Source organism: Melopsittacus undulatus, chromosome 11 (assembly GCF_012275295.1).
Source record: "Melopsittacus undulatus isolate bMelUnd1 chromosome 11, bMelUnd1.mat.Z, whole genome shotgun sequence".
Classification (NCBI taxonomy): domain Eukaryota; kingdom Metazoa; phylum Chordata; class Aves; order Psittaciformes; family Psittaculidae; genus Melopsittacus; species Melopsittacus undulatus.
The window spans coordinates 9,804,500-9,819,685 of record NC_047537.1 but is presented as its reverse complement, the minus strand read 5'-3'; the positions used below and the strand labels follow the sequence as shown (position 1 = coordinate 9,819,685).

Here is a 15,186-nt window from a genome sequence, read left to right as displayed (position 1 = left end):
GTGAGACACCGCTATGGCTTGTGTGTGAGCCTGTGTCTCCTGGCTGTTGGAATGCCAGCGAGACCTGAATGGAGCAGCCTTGTCGGGATGGAGCAGCTTGAGATCTCAGCCAGCACAGTAATAACTAATTGAGTGTATTTCAATCATGAGAGCCACAGAAGGAAAGCAAACTCCACAGAGTAGAAGCAAATTGCATCTTAGGGTAATCTGACTGTGGGTAGATAATTAGGCTATATTTCATGGGAACATTTGCTGGGCAACATAATGAAAAGGCCAGCAACATAATTTTGTTTAAGTAGTGGGATGCCTCCCACCAGGGCCGTGCCAGTGCTGGTGCTGGTGCTGCACTGCAGCGGGAGCAGGGACAGGCACTGCCTGCCCAAAGGGGCTGCTGCATGATGGTGTGAAGCTGAACCTTGTCCTCCCTGCCCCTGATGTGTGCACAGAGAAAGTGCTAAGGCTCCTGCACTGCTTATGGCAAGAAGGTGGCAAAATAAATCCCACAGCCTCAACACTTACCCATAGGAGCAGCTCTGCTCTGGAGCCAGGCTGGGAGAGCTGGGCTGGGGCAGCTTGGACAAGAGAAGGCTCCTGAAGGGGAGACCTGAGAGCAGCTCCAGTGCCTAAAGGGGCTGCAGGAAAGCTGGAGAGGGGCTTGGGACAAGGGCCTGTAGGGACAGGCCAAGGGGAATGGCTTGAACCTGCCCAAGAGAGGGGAGACTGAGATGAGCTCTTAGGCAGAAGCTCTTCCCTGTGCAGGTGCTGAGGCGCTGGCACAGGGTGCCCAGAGAAGCTGTGGCTGCCCCATCCCTGGCAGTGTTCAAGGCCAGGTTGGACACAGGGGCTTGGAGCAGCTGCTCCAGTGGAAGGGGTCCCTGCCTGTGGCAGGGGTTGGAGCTGGAGGAGCTTGAAGGTTCCCTCCAGTCTGTGACTCTGTGACCTCTGCACAGCCACAGCCAAGTCCATCAGGTTGTACTTGCAGAGCCAGACAGACCCAGGGCAGCTCAGTTCTACGCTGGGGAAGCCAGGCTGCTACCATCAAACCCAGCCTGGAAGAGCTCCTGCTCTGAGTCGTTGATCCAGCATGGTTGGTCAGTGGGGCTGAGGGACACCTCTGTGGCTGGGGTTTGAGGGGAACACAGCCTGGCTGCTTGTGCTTGGGATACCGCCTCCTATGGGAAGTCCACAGGAAGCTCAGCCCAGGCAGCACTGCATGGTTCCCTCCAAGCTATGGTCATCCCAGGAGAGTGCACCAGCCCTCATATCCCCCCAGACTGTAGCTATGCATGGGAAATGATGCTCTAAGGCTCTTTTCAACATTGTTTTCTCCAAATTTGGGATAGAAAAGCTCTGCTTTCCCACAGCCTTCATCCCATGCTGAGCACAGATCTCCAGTTTGGACCAGGGCTGCTTCTGGTTTGCCCTGCCAAGGACCTTGCTGCCTTGTGCTGGAGCAGACAGCTAATAAAAAATAACATTTGGCTTCTCCATAATGCTGGCAAAATGGCACAATTTGGGAAGGCGCAGTGACTGAGGAGGGTGGTACAGAGGGTTTAATCTTCAAGCACAGATAGTCCTGTGACTGGGGTCTAAAGGGGCTCAGTTCCCCTCCTACCAGCACTATACTCATTCACACATCAGGGCTGGGACACATCCCATCACAGAAAGCAGGGCTGAGAGCCTGGATCCAGCCCTGATAATAACTGATAAGGTCTTTTCCTGAATACAGCTGGGGCTGAGCTGGCCTAACATTGGGGCTGATTCCTTCATCCCAGCTGGTTCAGAAGAGGTGTTTATCTGGTGATCAGGACTCCCTTTGGGGCTGCAGTTGAACAAGATCTTTCTGATGCCAAATGCTTGGCCATTTAAGAACAACTCTATTTAAATGAATTCACTCAAAGCAAACCCATAATTCTTGGCTAACTCCAACTTGTTAGCTATTGCTGCTGTGATGCATTGCCTAATTTTAATCACACCAATGTTGGGAAAGTTATTTTCTTACAATGCCTCATTAGAGTGAAGTTTCTAATCGATGAATTCAACAGCAGCATCTTGAAGTGGCTAAACTGGCCAAGAGGGAAGGTGGTTAGATGATATCTGAGAGGCCTCCTGGGAGACCATAAGCTTCCCAGTGCAGTTGGCCATAACTGTTGTCCTCAAACTCCTTCTGAACAGTAGCAGGTAGCTACAACCTGACAGCTCCTCCAGCTCTCCTACCACCTTTGGACTGGCACCATCTTTCAGGGCTATTGTGACTTGTCAAAAGAGTTGAACTGAGACACCACAAATTACCCTGGTCCCAGTCTGGACCAAGGAGACTAGAGTCATCTCACATGGCTTGTGAAACGTCCTGCTCTGTCCTGGGTTTATGCTTCCCGTACTGCTGACTCTCTTCCCGTTACTGCCTGGGTTTGTACTCCCTGCAAAGCCAGGGAGCAGCGTGTGAGGCACAAATGCAGCTTGTGGGGGTGGTGTTTTGATGGACCTGGGAGATAAAGAGGACATTTCTGAGGATGAATGCAGAGCCCAGTACTGTGCCATTGAAGGTGGGACTGCTTTTCTCCTATCTTTGTATGCCTATCTTCGTAATTATCTGCTCTGGATGCCCTGAGCCATTTTATTATGTAGTTCTTCATGATCATGCAGCCCTTGTAGAATTCTTTAGTGTCTCATGTATTTATGACCCTGTACCATCAGCAGCAAGCTTTGTCACATCTTTATTTGCAATTACTTTTCAAGATAGTTTCTGATTATGCTGAAGTGAGCAGACCCCCAGCACAGGTCCCTGTGGGACCCCATTCAAGTCCCACCTCCTGTAGCTGTTGACAGCTACTCTTCAAGTTCCTTTAACCAGTTATTCCAATATATTCCTACATTCCAATATATTCCTACATACAGTATTCAAGACCTATCTGTTAATCCCACGGTAGCTGCATTTCAATGACAGAGCTTTTGGGAATCTAGGCAGACTATACCCCATGCTTATTGACTCTCTGAAGAGGTGTAACAGATTTATGAAGCATTCCTTTATTCAAGCAAAAGCACCTCTTTATATTCCCAGTATGTCCGATGTATCCAGCTGTGCACCAATCATATTCTTCATTACAATTTCTATCAGTTTGCCCAGAAGGGATCTCAGACTTCATGGACTGTAATAACCCCAAACCCTTCCCATTTGTCACCTTGAAGCTCTCAGACACGGAGGCTGCATCAGGCAGTGATTACATGCTACAATTAAGTAATTAGACTGTTTCATCTCGGAGTTCCTGAGCACTCAGGTGAACCGGCTCAGCCTGCGGAATTTGCATTCTTTGCTTTGGCTATTTATTCCTCAACTTCAGCTGATGACACTTGAATACGAGCCAAAGCCAGTGCCATGTCCATATAAAGATGACTTCTGGCACAGGCCCTTCTCTGAGCTTTTCCTCGCTGACTACAGATGCAAACTATCTCTTGTTGTTCTGTCCTGACCTTATCTCCTATGAATGCTCCTCTTGCACTGCAGCCAACTTCTGACTCTCCAGCAGGCTTCCTGTGCTTGATGTGTTTGAAGAAGTATTTATTATTCTTTGCCTTTCGCAGAGTGTTCCTGTGACTGGTTTTGGCTTGCCTTATTTCTCCTTTTTGCATTTAAATTGTCAGGATTCACATTTATTTTCTTGTTCAGACAAAAACGTTTTTTCTAAGCATAAAAATACTGGATGCTTAAAGTCAGAGAATCATCAGGCCTTCTGCTCTCAGGCTGATCTAACCAGGTCTAAGGTTCTGGGTTTTCCACTGGCAGATGTACAGTTTTGTTTGACAGGATGCTGCGATACCAGAGTTTTCAAGTGTGATACCTTTATACGGACAAAAATGATCACTGGCAGGATTAATCTTGCCTGGCCTGGGCTTTGGGATATTGTACTTTCACCAGTGGAAGAAGAGAAGCATTTCTCTGTGTAGCTACAAATATTTAGGAAGCTGGTTTGGGATGTGCTTCCCATGGATGACGTGAGCCCCATGGAGGGAGGTTTGGGGCTCAGGTGGAGGGTCGGCGCTCCCTGCCTGCCTCCTCGGCTGGTTTGCCTACGTGTGTGTCTGGAAGGCCTGTTGCCATGGAGAAGTGATGGGGAACAGTCTGCCTGGCTCACCCAGCTTTTTTCTAGCACGAAGCAAAGGCATCTCTCCAGCTGTAATGAGCCAGAGGCCCACTGCCTCCTCTTCTGTGTCACATCAGGGCAATCCAGACCCCCACATACCTGAGAGACACCTAAAGACAAGGAGGAAACCCTACATGAAGGTAGGGAAGGAGCAGGGGGCAAGAGAGGACACTGCAGGGAGATTGGCCAGTGATGGTGGGGTGCTATGGAGTGATGGAGCCAGGCACTTCTCAGGGGCACGCAGACCAACAGGCAGTGGGCACCTCTTGCAACAAAGGAAATACCGATTAGATGCGTGGAAAAAGTCTTTCACTGTGAGAGTGGTGCAGCCCTGGGATGTGGAGTGGAGCAGTGGTGGCATCTCCACCCTTGGAGGTCTTCAAAACCCATTTGGCCAAGCTCTGAGCAGCCCATGTGCCCTTGAAGTGAGCCATACACTGGGCTGGACCCTCCCCAGCCTCAAAGTGTGAGACCTTGCCAGGGAATTCAAGAGTGGCTGCCCCATCCCTGGCAGTGTTCAAGGCCAGGTTGGACACAGGGGCTTGGAGCAGCTGCTCCAGTGGAAGGGGTCCCTGCCCATGGCAGGGGTTGGAGCTGGAGGAGCCTGAAGGTTCCCTTCCAACACAAACCACTCTATGGTTCTGTGAACAGACAAGAAAGAGTTTGAAAGAGCTCCAAGAGGCACAAATGTGGCAGAGTGGTCTGAAAACAGAATGAAGGTGGAGGGATCCATGCTTTTTAATGTTGGGAATTGACACTGCTGGGCTCTGCCTTGCTGGGACTGTAACTGCTGCACGGCTCAAGTGCTTTACACGTTTTTTAAGGTGCTCCCTAAAAATAGCCTAACTTTCTGTTGTAGAAGCTCTTTGGTGACACGACTGTGCAACCACAACCCAGGGCAGGAGGATAGGCATGAGTAGTTTAATGGGAGTCACCTTCTGTGGGAAGAAACCCAATGCACTGGTGCTGGGTTTTGTTTTGTACCTGAGGAATGTCACTGTGAGCAGCTTTGGGGCTTTCCAGGTCGACCTGGTGAGGATTATGTCAGGAATAGAGTACACTGATCTGTCAGTTTTTTGTTTGCCCATTCAAAGAATAGCATTTGCCACAACTGACAAAATATTTCAGCATCAAAATAAAGAGCACTTTCCCCCTTTACTTACACAGTGAAAAAGGAAGGGAAGCACAGTCAAAGGCTCGGGCTGACCTTATTGTTCAAGTATTCCCATGCGTTTCTCATCTCCCTTCTCTTGTCTGCATGTGCACCTCCAGATCCCCACATCTCAAAGCAGGGTGAGCTCTCTGGTTTGCACACATGGCACCTTCTGCACCCACAGCCTGGGTGTAAGTGAAGGTTCGTTTCTGAAAGGTTGTTATTCACTATGAATTCTCCAGTGGCCGATACGGTTCCAGCTGATGAGATATTTACATCATACTCCTCGTGTCCACACACACCAAGGTAGCTGGGTCTGTTACTCATCCTTTTTTATGCTCTCTACATGGATTATTGTGCTTTTCAATCTGTAGATTAACAGACCTAAGAGACTTACTTTGTTCAAATCCTCATGTGTTTTCTTGCAGGTTTGACTTTGGAGCCTATGAGAGAGAGACTATGGGAGAGAGAGGACTGAAGCTGTTCCCAAACTTTCAGTCTCTTCCATGCAGGGTCTCTGAAGGACAGACACATGAGCTTACACTACATATTGCCTTTCCTAGGGTACAGACAGGACATGGTGTCTGCTTGTCTGCCACTGCCTCCTTCCCTGCCTCTTTCCTCAAATCCTGGAAGAAGTTTATCCACAAAACTTCCACTCTTCTATCAAACATTGCTGAATGTGTTAGCTCGGAATTCCTGGGATTCGTGTGCTCGCTTGCAGAGCCGGTGGCCACCGAGTGCTTGCTCTCTATAGACTGTGAACATCCTATGAGAACTTGCTGCTGCCACTTGGGTGCCCAGAAAGCAGATTTATAAAGTACTTTTCCAAATCCAGGGTATCAAAACCTACATCCATGACACTGATGTCAGGACTGGAACCCCTCTGCTGGGAAGACAGGCTGAAGGCACTGGGATTGTTCAGATGGAGGAGGCTCCGCGGGGACCCTCCTGCAGCCTATCAATATATAAAGGAGATTTATAAGAAACCTGGAGAGGGGCTTGGGACAAGGGCCTGTAGGGACAGGACAAGGGGAATGGCTTGAACCTGCCCGAGGGGAGACTGAGATGAGCTCTTAGGCAGAAGCTCTTCCCTGTGAGGGTGCTGAGGCGCTGGCACAGGGTGCCCAGAGAAGCTGTGGCTGCCCCATCCCTGGCAGTGTTCAAGGCCAGGTTGGACACAGGGGCTTGGAGCAGCTGCTCCAGTGGAAGGGGTCCCTGCCTGTGGCAGGGGTTGGAGCTGGAGGAGCTTTAAGGTCCCTTCAGCCCAAGCAGTTCTGATTCTACAAACCGAAGCCCCTCTAAGGCCCGGCTGACCGAGCGGCCGAGCCGCAGTTGATGACCCCGAGGAAGGTGCTTGCTCTGGGAGGTGACACCATGGACAAACCGGTGGTGAACAACGGGCGTTGATGCGACCCTTCGGAGACACCGTTCACAGCCCGTGAGCCGTGTCCTGTTCCCGTGTCCTGTGCCCGTCCCCCCGCGGGCAGCGGGACCCTGCGCTGTGGAAAACGCCCTTCCCCGGGGTGGGCGCCGCGTCCCCTCAGGCGGGGCCGCCATGATGTCAGCTGGGAGAGGCGGGAGCCGCCGGCCAAATATAGCGGCGCTTCCTGGGCGGGGGGCGGCGCTCGGTGCCGGGCTCCTGCCGCAGTCAATGAGCCGGCAGCGGCCGGGGGCAGCGCGGCATGGCGGGGCGCTGAGGGAGCGCGGCAGCGGGCGGCGAGCGGCGGCACCCGGCCCCAGCGCGGCATGGGCAGCCGCGGGGTCCTGCGATGAGCGCTCCCCCGGCGGCTCCCCCCGCGCGAATATGGGCACAGCCGTGTCCAAAAGGAAGACGCTGAGGAACGAGGCCATGTCGTCGGTGGCGGCTAAAGTGAGGTGGGTGCCGGGACCCGGCCAGCTGGGGGTAAGGCCCCGATTCCCGGCGGGCGGCTGCGGGTGCGACCCCGGCGCTTGTCCAGCGGGGCAGAGAGCTCAGCCCCCGGGGCTGGCAGAGCTCGGAGGGAGCCTGCGTCCGTGGGACGCCGCTGGTGCCCCCTCCATGGCCGCTGCGGTGTCCCCCGCAAGCAGCCGCCCGCTCGCCGGTGGCTGCGGGACCGCGGTCCCTGCGCTCGGCGGGTTCTCAGCCTCCGGAGGGGAGTTCGTCTCCAGAGCTGTCACCGCTCCTCGCTGCCGGCCCGGCTGGCATCCCCGGCCGGTTCGGCTTGCTCGGCTGGCAAGGAGCGGGTCACAAGCGGCTTTGTCAGGGCTGGATCTTTCCAATCTTGAGGAATCGGGAGCGCGGTCAGTTTGCTCGGTGGCTCCTCATCAGCTGGCATGCCATCTGTGTCTGTGTCCGAGGGCAAAGTCAGCCGCTGTCTGCAAGGGGGCTTGATCCCTTGAATGGAAAATGTACAGCGTGAAAAGCCGGAGGCAGCACACCTGCCCTCGCCGGCAGTGTCCCAAGCCGCTCTGTTAGCCAGTTAAGAGATTCGGGTTCTGTACTGTACCTGTTCATTTGTATATTGCTTGTCCTACAGTGTGGCATTTCATTACTGCCAGGTCCCAGTGCTTTTTAGTATCAAACATGGGAGACGCTCTAAGCCGTGTTTGCTGCTGGGTTGTGCCAAGGTTTAAAGCTGTCGCTGATGAGCTTTGCCACAGTGCCCCTTGCCTAGGATGGACCCGACCCTTCTCCCCCGCTGCAGTGCAAGTGTCACAGCCGTCAGTGGGGACTGGCTGGGGGCACTGGTGCAGGTTCCCAGCAGCACAGCCGTGCACAGGGGCAGGTCTGGCAGCGCCTCTATTAGATGTGGAGTAGCTCCTTGGTAGCCCGATAAAAATGGGAAGAAATAAACTTTTCAGCTCCATTATGTAACGTTTCCTTTGTGTGAGACAGAATTGCTTTAGAATAACCCAGAGTCGTGTGTAGGACTCGGTCCGTGCTGCTGAGGGATCTCAGTCACCTCTGTGACTGTAACTCGGCATTACGGCATCTCTGCCGTGCCGGGAGGAGACAGTCTTGTGGCTGGAAGTGGAGAGATGCAAAGGTGTTTATATATTGCTGTGTGTCTGTGTTGTAAAGAAATCCATCCTTCAAAGTCTGGAGTGCCTCTGGAGGAAGCTGTCTGGGCAGAGCCTGGAACTTTTCCCCACTTTATGGTGCACCCAGTTCATACCCAGTACTGAAAACGTGAGCACTTTTGATGGTGTTCAGAGATGTGGAAGTGGGATTGCTTTTGGCAGATGTCAGCCAGGTGGGTATACAGCAATGACACAAAATGTTGTAATGGGGTGCTGGGAACAGGATTAGACAGCCAGTCACACACAAACATCATCCTGGGTATTCACCAGCATTTCCAACGGGAGTGTGGGTGTTTGGGAGCGACTAATGTGTTTTGAATGCAATGATTTGTTAGCCTACACCAGGATGGGCAGATGCTACGCAAGTAGTATTAGCTGTGTAGAGTTCAGGAGGTGCCTCTGGGGTTCTGGTTTGCTACATACCTGCTGTAACTGCTACCAGGCTGCTGCTTCTGTACGTGGGTGCTCCGAAGTGTCTCTTGGTGGTGTGAATTGCGGTGGTTTGACCAGAACAGTTAGCTGAGTGGACTTAGGCTCAGTAACATAAAGTCCTTGAGGAGCGTCTGGTCACATAGTGTGTGGCACAGGAGAGGTGCTCTTTTGTGTCTCCCCATTCATGCCCTGTGCTAGAAATATCTAATCAAAAAAGTCTTTGGGGAGGACAGAGGACTGCTCCCTGCAGTGCCTCTGTGTACAGAGAAGGTGCTGGTGAGGACAGGCACTGCTGGTGTGCCTCCACCTTGCCCATCCAAGCACAGCTCAGTCCCTGCCTCGTGTAGTCTCAGCTACCCTTGGCATCATTCACAGCAGTGATGACCTGCTGAAAGGTTCCTCCTGGAGCACATCAAACACAGCTCCTCTGCTCTGCCTCATGTCCTCCTCTGGGTATCCCTCATGTCCTTATCTTCCTTACCTACAGTGAGGACTCTGCAGGGCAGTAGAGAAGGCTACAGAGAGAGCCTATCCTGCCCTTCCCAAGGGGGCTGGGGACTTGGATCCCTGTGTGGGTAGCACTGCTGTCATGATCAGGTCCCCGGTGGTTTTGTGTAGGCAGCTATGGGATCCTGATCTCATGCTGCAGAAGAGGCCCTGGGATTGTCTCTGCGCCTCCTGAGCTCTGCCCTGTTCATATTTCTCTGACTTTTCATTTAGAGAACAATCATCCTCTGAAACTCACTGCAAGTCCAAGTGGCCACTAATGTGTATTTATTATGCATGGCTGGAGCGTGCATGTGCATTTGACTGTCTTCCTGAGCAGGGAGCATCATTTGTTTGCTATCATGAGTCGTGTGAGCTAAGCAGAAGGTGCAAGCTCCCTAGATTCTTAAACTAAAATCTCTGCAGAGCAACTCAGGGGAGCCTCCTGTCCCAGGAGAAGCAATTAAGCTCCATGCAGTTTGTTGTGTGCTGGGTCTTTTAAACAGCCTCTCAAAACTAACGGCATAGTTGCTGTGTGCTAACACTGTGGAGAACATCCACGATGCTGCCAGCTTTGGTCTCTGTAGTCTTGTCTCCTGGGAGAGCTGCAGTGAACTGTGTAGGAAGGGACTGTGGCTCTGTGCTCTTGCTCTGATCCCATCTCAAGTGCTTGGATGTGAGATCTTGCCGTGTCTCCTTCCTGTGTGTGCTGGTTTTGCCTTGCAGCTCCTAGGGCAGGGATGACGCAGTTGTCCTTGAGCTGTGACCTTGGTGCTGCCCCTCTGCTGACGGTCCCAGGCTGCTGCAGGTTTGGGCTGGTGCAGGTTCTCTTCAGGCTCCTGGCCTGTGTGGTGCCTGATACACACTCCCTGGTTTCCTTAGCACACTTTGAAGGACATAGATTAACCAAAACCATTAGAAATGGGCTCTCTTTGTCCTTGCTGCCTTGACGCCTACAGAACAATACTGGCACCCCAACTGTGGCTAAAAGTCTGTCTTTTCCTGCAGCCCTGCTTTGTGTTATGCTGCCCTATGGTTTTTCTTTGGGAGCAGACATGAGACTTGTGCTCGCGTGTTCCAGAACCATCTCTCTGTGCTATAGTTAGCACAGGGAATATTGTAGTTGAAAGCGTGGTTCATCCCGCCCAATTTCAGGGCTTTGGTGTCTAGTCCAAGGTACCCCACAGAGAGATGAGAATTTGGTCTCACTCCTTCCCTGTGGACTAGAGAGTGAATTTAAACAGGGCCACCAAGTGTTAGTTGCTGTGAAAGGGTAAATCTTGCCCTGACAAGCGCCTGAGGTACTTTAGTGCGTTCCTTATTCCAGGTTTCTTACTGAATGAGCAATTTTGGTCTTAGGCTGGGGTCCTTCCTGGAGTCCGGATTCCTTTTTCCACTGTGGTATGAACTCATGCTTGAGTTACCTTCTTTTAATTTCTCCTGGCTCCGTCCTCTCTGCTCCTATCCAAGACTTGAGTGTAAATTCTCCCAGAACTGTGGGGTCTTTGACTTGAAGGTCCATTGCTGACATCAGAGTTCCCTTTCTTGAAAGTGAGAATTCACAGTTCTAATGTTTAACATGAATTTTTCCAGCTACCATCTCCCTGCACAGATATTTCAGACAACTGGTTTTTGTCAGGGTATTGTTACTATCAGGTTTAAACAACGTAGGTGTCAGCAGTCTTTAGTGATGGACCTGTTACCTGTGGATGTGCTGGCAGTGTTCCCATCCCTGCTTAGTGACAGAGGAGGATTGCTGCTGTAGGAGGACGTAGGTCCTGATGATGCAGGAGGTCTTTTCTCTCCTGGTTTCCTGAGGTGCAGCACTGTCAGGTGCTGTCACAACAGATTCCTGTTGCAGCTCCTCTGGGCATTGCTTCTGAAGGAACACAAGAAGGTGGTGGGTGTTCTTTCCATACAGTGCTCCTGAACAGTCCGGGTTTTGCTTACCTTGCTGCTCTGCTCTAAATGGAGTTATCTCAGGTCTTTCCTGGATCTCTGAGTATTTCAGTACTCATTTCTTCGCTCAGTTCAGTGTCAGGTTGGTGGATTGCATGTATTTGTGTGCATCAGTTACTTGTAGCTGCTAGTAGGCATTGAGGCCCCTTTTATCCTGCTGATGTGATTGTTTCAGACACATGATGGCTATTCCATGCTAATCACATTGTCACTGAGATCTTTGTTACTTAGCAGCTTCCTTCCTTCTAGCGAAGTCTCAGCCAACTTCTCTTTCAGACCTGAGTCCAGCTTTGACATCTAATGCCCAGTGAGTGCTGAGGAGTGCCCTCAGAAGGGCAGCTGCCTGTGCTCCCATCCCACCCTCTGCTTTCCTGAAGCCATGCTGGTGGAGAAGCTGGTGGTGTTTTCTGTGAGGCACCAGCAGTGCTGTCTTCACCAGTTAGACCCCATAGCACAGCACACTGAGGCTGTGGTGCCTGGTTGACGTCCTTTGGTTAAATCCGGCCCTGCTGACTGTGTAACATGCAGATCTGATCTGCCACTAAAATGAAACCCTCTCTCTAGATGAGTCAGGGCTAAACTTGTCACGTTGTCAGCTGATTGCTCTTGGTCCTACCTGCTCATTGGTATGCAGCTCTTGCAGTGTCATACACTGGGGGTTATAGCTCATCTGCCCCTGTATGTGTGAGGCACCTTGTAGTTCATCACATTTATGTGAAACAAGTCTTTGTTTTTTAATCTCTTGCCAGTTAAATTATCCTGATGTGTCTCTGCGCTGAGCGCACTTGAAGCATTTTCTGCCAAGTGTCATCAGATCACTTGATGGGACTTAAACTGTGATAGCGGAGGCAAAACTGAGCTGGGAGTTTTGTGGCTTGTATTAACAGTGTGTTGTAAGAAAGAAATAGGAAAGAATGGGATGAATAGAGCACTGCCATCTGTTTGCCTTTGGCTCTGGCTTTATTTTGATCAAGTCAGTGGCTACCAAGGAGAAGGGGTGAATGGCATGGTAACAATATGGGCAGATGCTGGTAAACTGGGGTGACTGTGAGCACAGTGAGGGAGGAGAAGGGACACAAAAGGCTTGGCAAGGGGAGACCAGGCATAAGGAGTTAGCGTGGCCAGCAGAGTCCCCTTGGCAAAGGGCATGTGTGGACATCTGTGGGAGATGAGCTGAGGCCCAGCCAAGGAGAAGCCGATGGCATTAGGGAAGCAGGAATGTCGAAGGGAACCACTGAGATAACAGGCAGAAATTTAGCCTGAGTTTGCAGTGTAATTGGCTGGAAAACCCCCGTGGCACCTTGTGCTGTGCAGGCCTCATTGCCTTATTAGCTATCACTGGATAACTGGGATCAAGTGTTCATATTCATCTGCTCTTGGCTTGGCCTGCAGCACTGGAGAGCAGTGGAAGTGGCAGTGACGCCTGGGCAAGCAGCAGTGGCTTTGAGTGGTTCTGTGCTCTGCCGCTGTGCTTCTGCCTGCAAGGAGAGATCTGGTTATCCCCTGGGCTCTGAGAGCTCTGTTTTCACCCTCCTACCTCATCTCCTTGGGGCAACAGGAGCGTGAGGTCACAGACACTGCAGCACCTCCGAAATCAGGCTCTCATTCTGAGTGATGCTGTTTTTACCATGGAACAGGGGGGGGTGGAGAGTGGCAGTGCTTCTCTCTGGCTCCATGTTCGCTCTTTGCACCTCAGGTCTTAGGAAGTACTATTTTTGAGCCTGTGGTTTGCAAGCTAAGGGCAAACACTGGTTGTGATTTTAGGCAGACACATCAGCTTCAGGCATTGGCAGAGATGAATCGAGAGAATGACAGCTGAGCTAACATGCTCTTGGAGCTTTTGAACTAGTTACAGACTATATTTTATCATTGTATTTCAGTATTCTTTGTGTAAATCTCCATGTTCTCTCCCTGATATTTTACCTGAGAACTTTCTCATTGTTATTTTCTCTACATGGAATGGCTGCTGACGGACAGAGAAGCTTCAGAGTCTTTTCCAGTGTTGTAAGTGCCCTGTTTGTGAATGGTTTTGATGATGGCTTGCAAGGACAGATGTTTCTATGGGAAGCCTTGGGGTTCCAGAAGCATTGGTGGAGGAGATATTGGAAGTCTTGAGCACAGCCATCTGCTCACAGGGCTGTTTCCAGTGCAGTGTGAGATCAGCCGTGGCTTTGGATGAGCCTTAAACCACCTCTAAGATGGAGTGGAGGAGTAGCTCAGGAGTGCTCTTACAGCTGCATAGCCTGATGTTAGAACCATAGGATCATAGAATTATTTAGGTTGGAAAAGATCCTTAAGATCATCAAGTCCAGCTGTAAACCTAAATGCTGCCAAGCCCACCACTAAACCATGTCCCTAAGCACCACATCTACACCTCCAGGCATGGTGACTCCCCCACTTTCATGAAGATGCCACACTCCAGCTCCCAACTTTACACTTGTGTGTTGCCCCAGGACCAAGTCCTGCTTTTTGCCCAGGCAGAAAGGTGGTGAAGGAACATTCATGAGGTGCTTGTCCTCCTCCTGTATGGGTGAGCCAGGATGGTCATCCCTTTGTTCTTTGTAGTGAGGATTGTGTGCCAGTTGTACTGCTCCCCCATGTGACAGAGCCCCTGTGTGACCATCTCTGGGGCTGCTTAGGCACTTAGTAAGACAGCTGGGGCAACTCCTACCCTGGTGTCTAAAGGCACAACCTAGTACTGGACAGGCAAGAATGTGCAGACAGCAAAGCTCTGGTACTGTCACGACACAGCAGGTTGAACTCAGCACAGCACAGCAGGTTGAACCTGTCATGACACAGCAGGCTGAACCTTGCTTCTCACACAGCTCCAGCTGTGCTGCTCCAAAGCGTTTTGCATTTGGCTGTGCTGAAATTTAGTCCCCAGGAGATTAAATCACTCTTTCTTCATCGTTCATATTGATCCCCTGTTGCTGGCTGTGGATGACAAATGGACTTCCCACTCCTTCCAGCCCTCGTTGCTCTGGGAGGTACATTGTAGCTTAGTTAATCTTTTCCCGTTGGGAGGAGGCGTGTAAAAGCAGTGGGGAGAAATCCTGGTGACACATATTGGGATATGCTGCTGGACTGGGTAGCAAAACAGAAGAGGATTGCAGAAGGTTCTTTTGGAGGTCAAAGCCATTTTCTACTTGGATGTTTTATAGCTGTTGTGAGCATAGCCTGTTGTGGAAGCTTGAGCTGGAGAGGAATGTTCAGAGGTTGAGCACCTCTGAAGGAGGAAGACAGTGGACGTGATGCCTTGCTATGTCTTGCCCTGTTGCAGTGTCTTTGTCTCCTCTCCCAGCAGATGCTGGTGTGCTTGAAGCCTGAGTGCCTGGCTGCTGGCTTTTGTCGGCTTGGCTTGCCAGGGAGGTCGGTGCCTGGTTTGTCTCCTGGATTGTCCATGGGCAAATATCACCCTGCTTGTGATGCTGCAGATCTTGGGGAGATTGTTCGAAAACCTGGGGAAATGGATAGCTGGATAAAAGTTGGTATTGATTCTCAAATCACAGGTCTGTTGGGTGCAGGAGAACAAGCACAGCAGCAAATGCCCTACAATAGGAGCCTGAAGATTGTATTTACTGTAGAGCAGGGAATGCATGCCTTGACCAAGGATGCCTTTCCTGTGTGGGTTGCAAGCTTTTTCCTGGTTGGAATATTCATAGGTTTGCTCTCTGACGTAGGCCCTGATGTGTGATAAGGGTTGCACTCACCCTGCCTGGTTGATGCTCAAGATATTGCAGTCAACTTCCAGTCATCCATGGGATCTGAATCCATCAGAGAACCAAGGATGGCTTTTGTAGGGTGTTGGGGGGCTTCTCAAATCAGGTATCCAAATGCTGACGTAGTTGGTGCTTGAGCACTTAGGGTTAGAGTAGGTAAAATAGGTGTTGGTAGTAACATCTAAGTTGTGATGGCTCACAGGAGCATTCAGAACCAGAGCAGAAGGCTAGG

The 15,186-nt window shown here is 51.1% G+C and overlaps 1 protein-coding gene across 5 annotated transcripts in view; it reads left to right on the top strand.

Annotated features, from left to right (window-relative positions):
- The first annotated feature begins 7,045 nt into the window (after positions 1-7,045).
- NSMF (NMDA receptor synaptonuclear signaling and neuronal migration factor) overlaps positions 7,046-15,186 on the top strand; it is a 45,608-nt gene continuing 37,467 nt past the window's right edge. For 4 of the 5 annotated variants that reach the window (XM_034067814.1, XM_034067815.1, XM_034067813.1 and 1 more), the window contains exon 1: positions 7,068-7,173. In XM_034067814.1, coding sequence (XP_033923705.1) covers positions 7,103-7,173 — 71 coding nt within the window. In that variant the 5' untranslated portion in view covers positions 7,068-7,102. Of the gene's footprint in view, positions 7,174-15,186 lie in introns of all 5 variants that reach the window. The other variant, XM_034067812.1, reaches the window with a different exon arrangement.